Here is an 11,898-nt window from a genome sequence, read left to right as displayed (position 1 = left end):
ACATGAAGTCATATTATAGTAACTCGATGCCTATCAAAATAAGTAATAAAAATTCGCCATAATTCGTCAAATATCCGTGGGGGCTCCGCCCCCTGGACCCCCTACCGGGGTCCCCTAGGCGGCCCCCCTGGCCCCAGCCAAGTAAAAACTCGATTCGCTCCACTAGCAAGTGAGACTCAATTCGCTCCACTAGCTCCCCCGTCGGGGCCTTTAGCCCTCCGTCGGGCAGGTCCTGACGCCATCACTGGTCGTGTATTACAGATAATTTAGATGTTAGTGGGCAGAGATGCCGGAATCTTGCTATAAGAATAGCCTATATACAGTACTCTACTTTGGCTGTACATACAAAGCTCTTACGTTAAAACCTGGGTCTTTTTTATGCTGTTTATTTCAACAACTTTCAGACATCTTCTTTACTTATGAAATTACATTGTGGTCGAAAAGTGAATGGGACCAAAACTCAATTAAAAATATGGGGGGACGTGTCCCGTCTCCTCATTACCTGCGCCTATAGGCCTACTGGTAACCGGTACAGCCACTGTCCGGTCCCCTCAACCCACTGAAGGGGTGGACACAACACCATGGTTTAAAAAATGGCTCCTCTGCCGGGAAATAGCACATGCATACTTTACAAAAATGAATGTCCCTCACTTTAAAAGGGTGATAAATTTAGATTGCAAGTAATTAGGGCCGGACCATTTATGCCTTTGTCACATAACAGCCTACTGATTCTATCGGAGTCAGTTATTCTTTAAAGTCAATTCTTATCCTACAATCCATCAACATAATAATTATCGACATCGTCATCACCGCCATCATCATCATCATAATCATCATCGCCATCAACATCATCACCATCATATCATCATCATCATCATCAATATCATCATAACCACCACCACCACCACCATTATTATTATTAATTTATTATTATTATTATTATTATTATTATTATTATTATTATTATTATTATTATTATTGTTATTATTATCATCATTACCCTTATCGTCATAAAGGAATGGCGCATTAGAAAAAGAATAATTGTATTTTTATACCACTCCAGGTGGCGTTTTACATATAAACATTACTCAATGGACTACGAAGGAGACTTTACAATTAATAACAAATGTAAGTACAGTAATGAACATTTTGCATCGTTAATTCACTAGTTAAATGGGAATTTTGTCATCATTCTATGGTTATTATTTTGACTACTTTTGTTAGGCTGCCGCATTGAAGGCATTGACAATTTCCTCGACAGAAGCATGCACTGACATGCTGCATTCTATCCAACAACATACATTCCAAGTGACCCGCTAAAACCACCAAAGACGGAAACTAGCTAAAAAACGTTATTTACAGTAAATACAGCTTGGGCCTTGTTAACTTCCGTTTGTTGTTTACATTGTAGATTCGTATCTGTTTTTTTTTTCATTGACAATACACTATATGCAATTTATTACCAAGAGCCTATATTATCTGGTAGACAACTTTTAATCCTGAATAATCGGAATTTGTTATAGCCCGACAAAAATATTTTCTATATTATTTTTAAAGGACAGCGAACGTGATCGGGGTAGGCCCAAATGACACCGGCTTTATCAATATTAATATTAATTATCTTCATGGATGTGATACTTCTTTGATGTCGATGTCAATAAAGCTACTACTGTAGTGACGGATCCAGAAATTCGAAACAGAGGGGATCCATGGGGGACTTTCACATGGATTTTTGATTACCGGTATATTACCTCAGTGGTCCATGCTCTAGATGGCCGGAAACGACTTCAATATTAATACAATTTTCATTTTTTCCCCCTTTTCGAATATACAGAGCAGTTGAGTATTTTATATAGGACTGTAATAATAATAATAATACTAATAATAATAATAATAATAATAATAATAATAATAATAATAATAATAATAATAATAATAATAATGATAATAAGAAAGATAAGAATGATAATAATAATAATGAAAATTTATAAAGTGCCGGTATTCGTTTAAGAGGAAACGCCCCGCTATATACCTTTACAATACATTTGAAATAGATACATTTTAAAAACCAGACATGAGCCGTACATGCCTGAGCGTCTCTCTCTCTCAATCTCTCTATGTGGCCATGTGTGCACGGATATTTATTTATTTATTACCAATTCGACATAATATAGATGAATAATATGCAATGGATGAAATTACTTGGAGACTGCCTGGAGCAAGACATGGGGAAGGCCCAACACCAAAGGTGGTCCACTGATCATAAATGTAATTCATACATGAAAGTAAAAACAATACAAAAAAAGCCTAAATTTGAAAACAATGGCTCCCAGTTTTCAATAAAAATAAAAATAAAAATTCAATAAAAAAGAAAATGGCGCTAGGAGGAAGAGTTTTCTACAATTTAGCTGCCTTAATGAAAACCGATTTTTGAAAATAAAGTAGTCCTAACAGTCCTTGATTAGATTACGCTACTATGGGATTTTCAACACAAAAAAAAGAAATAAGGATAAGCCACACATGTAGGACAAATAAAGGAGAAATATTAATGGAGATATTTAGCAAAAAGTACAACACGGCTAACATTTTTTCTGACCTCCAAAGGGAATAAATTAAATAACCTCAGCTTGTCCTTATATACTCCGCATAAGTTACTATGCTGGAGCCAGATTTATCAAACTAGAAATCGTCTTTATCAATTGCTTAGCTCATTCTTAAAATAAAAAAGCCGACTGTACGCATGCGCCAACTAAGATAATTTTTGAGCTGAGATTTTGCTAAAATGGTTTAATAAATCAGCTTAAGATATTTGCTTTATGGACATCTTAACTTTTTTGTCTTAAGACATTTGCTAATCTGAGATTGATAAATCCCGGGTCTGGGCCCCAGTAGCACATGTAAACTAAACATTATTTTTAACTTGAAACTCAACTAGCATTGCTCATGTAGTCCGAGTTACCATAACTTATAAACTTAGCCTAACATCAACTCCCTCGTCCGACTCCACGAAATTAATTTGCCGATCCAAACAAATATATTTTGATAGCCAATCCAATTGTGGTCAGAAATTACATGGTCGTTCCTTTACCGTATTCTTCCCATGAATCTCACCCCAGGGATTTTATTCCGGGACCCTGAACAAGGCTCTTGGTATCCCCTTGTTTTAGACCCCGATCATAATTGTTGGACCCTCTATCGACATTTTTCTCATTTTTTCCTGATTTTACGAACATTTTACTAGGAAAATGCTTAAATCGACACTACCAGCCAATTAAAGAGTTTATGTAAAAATAAGAATATAGCACCGGTATAATTTAACTATCTGTTAATTGATAGAAAAACTATTTTGTCATTCGTATATAATTGTAAGTTTGTAACTTACTTAAATATAATTATTGAGTTATGGAATTAAATTATTTAGCTTTCAGCTCAAGACAGACAGTGTATATTTAAATTGGACATCATTTGAAATGGGCTGGACTCCGGCCTAAGGGGCGTTCCTGATGCTCATTACGGTAATTTTTATTTTTCTTAATCTCATCCCATTTGTTACATTGCTTATGCATGTTGAACATCGAATAAATTCAATCAATCAATAAAAAAATATTATATCATAAAAAATGTTTGTATGAAGATTATTGATATAATATTATGTTTATTGTTTGAATATACTGAATTTAAGAATCTGTATATTCATTTCTATCGAATAGTACACTTTTTATAAACAATCAGAATGCTAACAAAAATGTGTTTGCGCTATTGCGATCTACTAGTCCTACCCAATGCATGTATTTAATAATCCTCACATCATTCCGTGGTATGATGTTACTATAAATAATTAATATTTAATATGATAATTCTGATATGATAAGAATTGTGAAGTACTATTATGTTGTATCAGCAAAATTGTCCATTGCGATAACTGAATACGAGGAAGGAGGGTGGCAGCCAGCCTGCCCCCCCCCCCTAAATCTCAGAAAATGTTTAAAAAATTGGAGGAAAAAAGAAAATTACATTCAAATTTAAAATCTGAGAGTGCCATTCCTGGCCATCTAGAGGTGCCATAATCGAAAAGTTTCTTACCTCAGCCCCAACCATGGTGGGGTTGAGGTGGAGGGAACAATTCATCTGGCAAAGTCCCTCATCGTGGGCCACCTCTATTTCAAACCTACTGGCTCTGCCTCTATTTTTATTTATATATTATGTTTTGATGATACTCCGTTATAATTCTTTATCTGGTTCCTAATCTTTTCTCAATATTTTTCTATTACAGTGATGTAGAAAAAGAAGCCACAACTATCAGGAAAGAATGTCCGGCCTCAATCGTGAAAGGGCAACAGAACTTACCAATCATTCACAGATAGCCAAAAATTGTGTCACTCATCATGCTTCCTGCAAACAATCTGGATATGAAAATATAGTGTATATATATATATATATATATAGGCCTATCACAACTTGATTTCAGTGCTTGAAAATAAATATCAAATGGAATTGTGCATTTCTTCTCATCTTATTTAATGTCTATGTTCACTGTAATACATTCAATAGCTAAAATATCCTTATTATAATAAGCTTATAAGCTTAAACCAAAAGTGAAGAATTGCTTCATCAATAATATGTGCTACTTTATCTATTAAACTAGCAATTCTTTCGAGGACGCCCTCAACAAAAATATAAAACCGGAAATGACGTGGTTGCTAAGCAACAAGCTCATGCATAATCATGAATATTCAGTGACACCTGTTCTAATTAGACTAACAATAAAATCTTTTTGGTCGATTTTGTCAAAACTGAGCTAAAAGTTTTTATTGTTAGTCTAATGAGCACATGTGTTACTGAATATGCATGAACTGTAGCCTAGCAACCGACGTCATTTCCTGTTTTGTAAAATTTGACAGCACCTTGCTCTGAAAAGTTTCGTAATTGGTTGGTGTCATGTGAATATATTTGGAAAGAGTGTTTATAAGATATAGTAGCCTGTAATAGTGCTATATTCGAATCGTGATTATAATAAAAAGTGATTATAATATTATTTAATTCGATTATATGCTGATTAATAATGAAATATATATTATTATTAATGCAATTACGACAAAGGAAGTACACACAATGATGTATTATAAACTACAGTTTACTTTTATTTCTTACATACTCGGAAATGTTACATCAGAACTATATAAACGTAATATAAATAGAATATAAATATTCTAGTTTTATATAATATATAATGCTTAGGCATTATTATATTTAAATATGTAATATTGTTCGAGAATTACTTGTTCGTTGTATAAGAAACATAATTCGCAAATTGTATTCAATTCCGGTGATCCAGTGATATAAATCCTAATAAATATCCGCGCGCGCGATTATTTATCTGGCTATTGATAACATCTTGTGTTCCGGCAATTTCATACACATCTTGTTCCGCTGAAAATAATTGTACATCGACTTCTCACTTATTGATGGATCGGTAGATTTGACCTGAGACCCTGAAATAAAAGAGATTGAACTAGTGAGAAATACATTCAAATTATTTTCATTTTGGCATCTGTGTTAAGTTAGGCCTAATAAGTTAATTTCTCATTAGATTAAAAACACTTTTTGGAACCTTTATGACATTCATGAGGTATAGGAATACAAATTAAGAAAAAAAAATGATTGTTTAATTGTAAAGTGTACATGTTAATAAAGCGTTATTTTAATATGAACGGGTGAGTACGCTCCCCAACATCCCACCCCAAATCGACAAAGGTCCAAATTTTAAGACAGTCTAGTCGTAAATGTACTCAATACACATTTTGTTTTTTGTAATGAAACTTAAAAGCGAATATTAAATCTTAACATTTAACCAATATTCTATCGGACCCCTGTATCGTCATATAATAACAAAGCTGGGGTCCAATCTGCATTTCCACTTCACGGTGGAGTTTTAGGTGAACCCTCCACATCATCTTATGTTTTCTATCTGAGATTATTATTTATCTATTTATTTATATAGCATTTTGAAAGAAGGTTTAGATTTCCCTACATCCTATCTTGATTTATATATATATATATATCTGTCTCTTATACACATCTAGATGTGTATAAGAGACAGACTATATGTAGTCAAAGGTTAACTTAGAGGAACATGCTTCCTTGAATAAATTACCAATATTCTATAGGAATTTTATTGATACGTGTATCCGTTATAATAACATACAGGAAATCAAACTGCATTGCATATGTGAGGTAAAACTACAACGAATTTGGGAAAATAAGAATATTACTGTAAACAATAAATCTCTTTTTAATAAATTTTGGATTGAGATAAATATACAAAATGTAGGTGACATCATTGTAAATGATAGAATTAAGCAGGTGAACGAAATAATTCCATCTCTCTCAAAAACACACGATGCTTTAATTGAGCATACAAAATTAAATGCAGCCATTCCAAGTAGTTGGAAAAATATTATCAAATATAATCCCTACTGTTTAACACACAGAGAAAACGATTGTAAAACAAATTATGACATTATTTTGAAGAAACAAAATGTTAAAAAATTCTACACATCATTTTTAAAACCAATATATAGCATACCAAATGTTGGAATCAAATGGAAAATGAATTACAAAACAATTCAATTAACTGGGAACATTGTCGGAAAGAGAAAGTACACTCAATGCTACATATTAAAAGGTTGCTCAATTTAATTATAAATTATTACACAGAATCTTGCCAACGAAAAGTCGGCAAAAGATCAAACACAGACTTCTGCGAAGCATGTAACGAAATAGAAAATGAAAAACATATGCACTTATAAAATCCGCATACGCCTTAAATTCTAAAGGACGATAAAGAATAGATGTGTATAAGAGACAGTATATATATTGAGTACTTAGATTTACATTGTTGAATATAGGTTGCAAAAACATGTGCTTACGATACGGTATGTCATTACACTGAACAACAAATCTTTAGCTCTGTTCTTTACTGTTGTTTACATTTTCACTCAGATATTCCGGTGTAAAGCCATTGTATGAAAATTACTCAAAAGAGTTTTAGAGCAGTCTCCAGTCTGAAAATGTAGTCCTGAACAACAACACAACAATGGATACCGCAACTAAACCTAGCACCATGAAGGCATACAGGCTTGTACAACTACAGTATTACTTAGAAAAAAACACCATTCCAATATTTCAGAAGATGGTTTTCCGACGATGTGTCTAAGACACAGTTCCGGTAGTTAACATACACGCTTGCTTCAACCGTAATTTGGATGTTATGATACAGGTGCACAACCAACCAGGTATCTAAAGGAAAATTGCTGCCAATGACAGTAGTGCCCTTCCAGGCTAAACTTACACATTATTACTCTCTACCCTCGAATTGGTCTAGCACTGGGGCCGAAACGGTATCCGACCAGTTTGTCAAAATCCAGTTTACCGAAACACATGATTGCTGAATTAATGGCCTCTTTGGAGAAACCCAGTTTGCCGAATCCAGTTCACCGAAACCATGTTGGGAATGAAGTTTCCATTAGATCTGTAAGCAGATCTAATGGAAACTTCATTCCCAACACTTTCTATTGTTTTACTCCAGTAGAATTACATTTTAATTACAGTGGAATTAAGGGGCGTTGAATACACGTAGGGCCTATCCATTTTACACAAAAATAAATAAATAAATATATGCCTGCCTCGCTTTTATTTTTATTTTATTTCAAACATCATCCAACAGCTAAAAGTCAATTACAGGATGTCTTAAATACTATAATTAAAATATTACAAAATGCTGTACAAATGAATTGTTAACTATAAACATTATTAATTGGTAATTTTAAAAAGATATCGCATAGAAAATACATTACAAAAAAGTACTGGCACAAAATCCATTATATAAAAACATTGAAAATAATATACAAAAAATTAATTAAATTATAATATTAGAAATTTAAAAAGATATTATTGCATATACAGAACACATATACAGAGTGACACATAAAACCACTTTTAGTGCAATTGACTCTGTTAAAGGGTGCCATAAACAGATCATTACGACAGGAGCCGGATCTATTGATCTTAAGAGGAAATAAAGAAAATAAAGCAGTATAAAAAATTGAATGAACACATTTGAAAAGAAAAACCATATGAGAAACATTTCTCCTTTCACTAACTGAGGGAAGAGTTATCACTCGATCGGCCCTCCCCCCTTTCAGACATCTGCATGCGCTCTGTATGAGTTTATGGTTTGTAGCCAAAAATTAATCCTCCATCGCAACTTGAATTTATGAAAACGCCCTCTATGAACTCCAAATTTGTTTCTCGCATCTCGCAATGCTCTCGCTCGCATATAATCATAGCGGCTAATTAGTAACGCCTATCTGTATGTAGTCTTTGGTCTCGCATCATCAGTTTTCAAAATAATTTTTCTTGATAAGTTATGTATGGTTTGACTTACTACATAATAATATCATGAGACCATACTCCTACTCCCTTTTTAAAATATATTTTAAGAAAATATTGATTTAATTTGTAAAAATAAACGTCTTTAATATGAAAGGCAGTGATTTAATCGTAAAATGACATGAACTACTAGCCAGTATCAGTGATGAACATAATCTAGATCTAGATATCGAGGACTGTCAGTGTCAGAACTACCCAAAAAGAGTATATAATTGAAGTTCTATACTCTTTGCTACAACACGTGCAGTGGTTGAAGAAAATAAATTGATGTAGCTATGAGATGATGGTTCTTATAACAACAAATTTTGTTTGCGTTCCATACCTGTGCCGGTCCGGTGGCCGGATTGCACCGACCCTTCTTTTTCTATGACAGCTGTGAACTAAATAACAATAGTAATAAATTGTTGTTGTAATATAGAAAGATATTAATTTGTTTGCCTTTGGTGTACAGGCTGTACAATGCCTAGGCCTAAGTACAAAGTAGGCAAGGCAGGTAGGACGGGTGCTGTAGACCTATTTTCTTTGAACGCGCATTGATACAACAGACTATCAATGTTTTACGTCACACTCTAGACGGCCGACAGGTCGTCGGTTCGTTTATAAACACAGACGCTGCAGAACAAGTTTGCAGTTTCGTAGTAGAAGTGGAGTTGGAGGTTGGTGGGCTGAGGGCGTTTAGTCAAAGGTATCTTATTTTTCTGTGTTTTAAGGATAAAGCTATCAAGTTTAATGACCATAGTGGAAATCATGAGTTTGACGGACGAAAGTGATAGAAATGTGTTGTTTCAACCAGAGGGAACTGACGGAGATGATGAAGGGACCGAACCTGAGCGAAGTCCTAGTCCATTGATGTTGGCGCTACGCCAACAAAATTCTGAACGAGTTCAGCGAGGTGGTCGTGATAGAAGTGGACGTAAGCATGCACAAAATTATGATTCTCGCAAATTATCAGAGCCAATATCTCGCAACAATGGTAGAGTTCAACGAAACCATAGTAATGGAGTGCATAAAAATCATGGTGGAGGTGCAGTTAAGAAACGCAGAAGGGGAAGGAAACGACACAACAAGAAGAAATGGAAGCCATACACGGAGCTGACCTGGGAAGAGAGAAAGGAGGTGGATGAACGCGAGGCTACCAGAGCGGCGAAAAAGCGAGAAAATAGACCGACACCTTATAATACCACACAGTTTCTTATGGAAGATCACAAAGTTGAGACTCCTGATTTTTCGAGTGTTGCAATGTTGAAAAACGATTTGGAATCTTCTGATGATGTGTTGGATGATAATGCTGTTGGTGGATTTCTTGAGAAAGACTTTACAGCAGTTTATGATGATTTTCAATCGGAAAGACTCCAGAATATGTCTAAAGGAGATCTTGTTTCAGAGGTTTTGGCACTTTCAAGTAAAGTCAATGAATTGGAGGGAAGCCAGAATCTTAAAAGACAAAATTCAAATTGTAATGGAAGCGATGATCTTGATATGCACCTAATTAGTCCAGAAGTGCGTGCACGATTACAAAGTGTTGGGGATTTGGAAGCAACAGTGTCGCAATTACGAGAGGAAAACTCAAGACTCCAATCAGAAAACAAACGTTTAGTTTCATGTGCAACCATTTGAAGATGCGTTCTGTGTTGAGTTGTGTAATTTTTAAGATAAACTTGATGATATTCCAAATTTTAAATTTGAATGATGCAATACCAAATATAAAACAACTGCCAATGGAAGGGAAAGGAACCCAACAAAGATTAAATTATTCATGTTATTCTTTTTTATATGAACAATTGATATGCAGAAATTAGTATATCATGTATTATTTGGACATTCTGAACCACATAAACTATAAATATTTATTAAAATTTGCAAGAATTGAGCCAAACCAATTGGCAAAATATTTCCCACACAAGAGAAAATGGAATGTTATGCAAAAACTTTTAATAATAAATAAAAAAAGGTTTTGTTTGGAACTGAAGCATGGACAAAACATTTAAGCAATAATTATTACGGTAAAAAAATAAACAGTAAAATACGAAAGTCTATTTCTTGAGGCATGTATGTTTTTAAACAAGGTTTTTGCAAACTATTTGCTTGTATGTATATGGTATGCACAAAATTGTTGACGTCGCAGATTAGTAAAAAGATGTGCCTGTACCGTAATAAAAACACATTTTGTCAACCGGCCATTAAGTGTAGATAAAAAAATGTGATGAGACATTTTTGGATTATTTGATGATATTCTGCAATCCTAATTATTGACCACAATTGAGGTGATACCATTCCTGATATTTTATAGTACAATGAATTTGACAGTGCCAGTAAACAAAATGATGCTATTTCAAACACTATTCCGAAGTAAAAATCTAGAATATCAAGGATAATGAATATAAACCACTATTTGGTTCACTTAGGAATAGAAGTAATTATGCTTTAACTTGTGTCAAGTAATTGTGATAATTTTCATGTTGGTCCATAAAAGGTGAAAGAGCATAATTCTGCCAGCTAAGGACAGAATGCAAGCTAAATTCAAATAAAATATAAGTTAATTTTATATTAGGTTTCCATGGCAGTAAAAATGTTCTAGTTCCCAAGTTGTCACATTCAACACAATTTGATTATTCAAAATATCTAATATCCGCTTTCATGAGCAAATTTTTTTGGATTCCCAAAAAAATTGTGTGTGCATAATTATTATGTTTATTTGCTTTTTTGGAATTTATTTATTTTTCAATTGCAGGGAAGGGAGATGTTCATTGCTATTGAATATTTTAATTCGATTCAAATGTATAAAACAATGAAAGATTTATTGTGTATTATATTGTTTTAATTTCTAAAGGACGATAAAGAATTTTGGAGTTTTCAAATATTTTTCTACAATATGTAAATGAAAAAAAAAATATTGCAAGAGTACGGGTATTTGTTGAGGATTTGTACTTTCAGATATTAAGTTTAGGAAATAAATTAAAAATAAAAAAACTTGAAAATATTAAAAACCTGGTGCTAAAAATACGACTTTAAGATGTTCTAAATTTAAAAAGAAAGGTCAGTAAAAACACCTGGGAAGTCAACAGTAAGAAAAAGTCGAAATCCAAAATTCTATACGTCTCTAGAGAAGCTTGTATCCTCAAAATTTTGTTTTGTTCAAAAAACAATTTTTAGAGATTTAAGGGAGTTGTGTAAATAAAGGATTTCTGAGCTATCAGATAAGCTACAAGCACTGTAGTCTATCTCTTGTTTATTAAAATTGTGTTTAATGACTACCATAAATGCTCGAATAAGCGCCGCGGCCCTTATAGAATGTTTGGCAGCTTCAGTGCTGCGCTTATTCAAGAGCAGCGCTTATTCAAGAGCAGCGCATATCAAAAAATGTTGGCGCTGCACTTTCCTTGCCCGTTTCCATGTTACCTATTTCACGTTTTCCCATAGTTCAGAAGGCCTACCATAGGTCCTATC

General features: G+C 33.7%; 1 protein-coding gene and 1 long non-coding RNA gene across 2 annotated transcripts; both read left to right on the top strand.

Moving 5' to 3' along the window:
• Positions 1–998: 998 nt before the first annotated feature.
• Positions 999–4,544, top strand: LOC117107988. Its single transcript, XR_004445315.1, has 3 exons — positions 999–1,128; positions 3,422–3,515; positions 4,274–4,544. It is a non-coding gene; the product is annotated as an uncharacterized LOC117107988 (long non-coding RNA).
• A 4,505-nt stretch (positions 4,545–9,049) lies between these two features.
• On the top strand, positions 9,050–11,660 carry LOC117108054 (protein HEXIM-like). Its single transcript, XM_033249901.1, has one exon. It carries the CDS (start codon positions 9,181–9,183, stop codon positions 10,066–10,068), a length of 888 nt encoding a protein of 295 aa, XP_033105792.1. The 5' UTR covers positions 9,050–9,180; the 3' UTR covers positions 10,069–11,660.
• Positions 11,661–11,898: the final 238 nt, after the last annotated feature.

This window comes from Anneissia japonica, unplaced genomic scaffold (genome assembly GCF_011630105.1).
Source record: "Anneissia japonica isolate Jap-2015-1 unplaced genomic scaffold, ASM1163010v1 scaffold287960_len3192837_cov198, whole genome shotgun sequence".
Classification (NCBI taxonomy): Eukaryota; Metazoa; Echinodermata; class Crinoidea; order Comatulida; family Comatulidae; genus Anneissia; species Anneissia japonica.
Note: the sequence above shows the minus strand (reverse complement) of the source record. Positions and strands in the feature narration are given on the sequence as shown.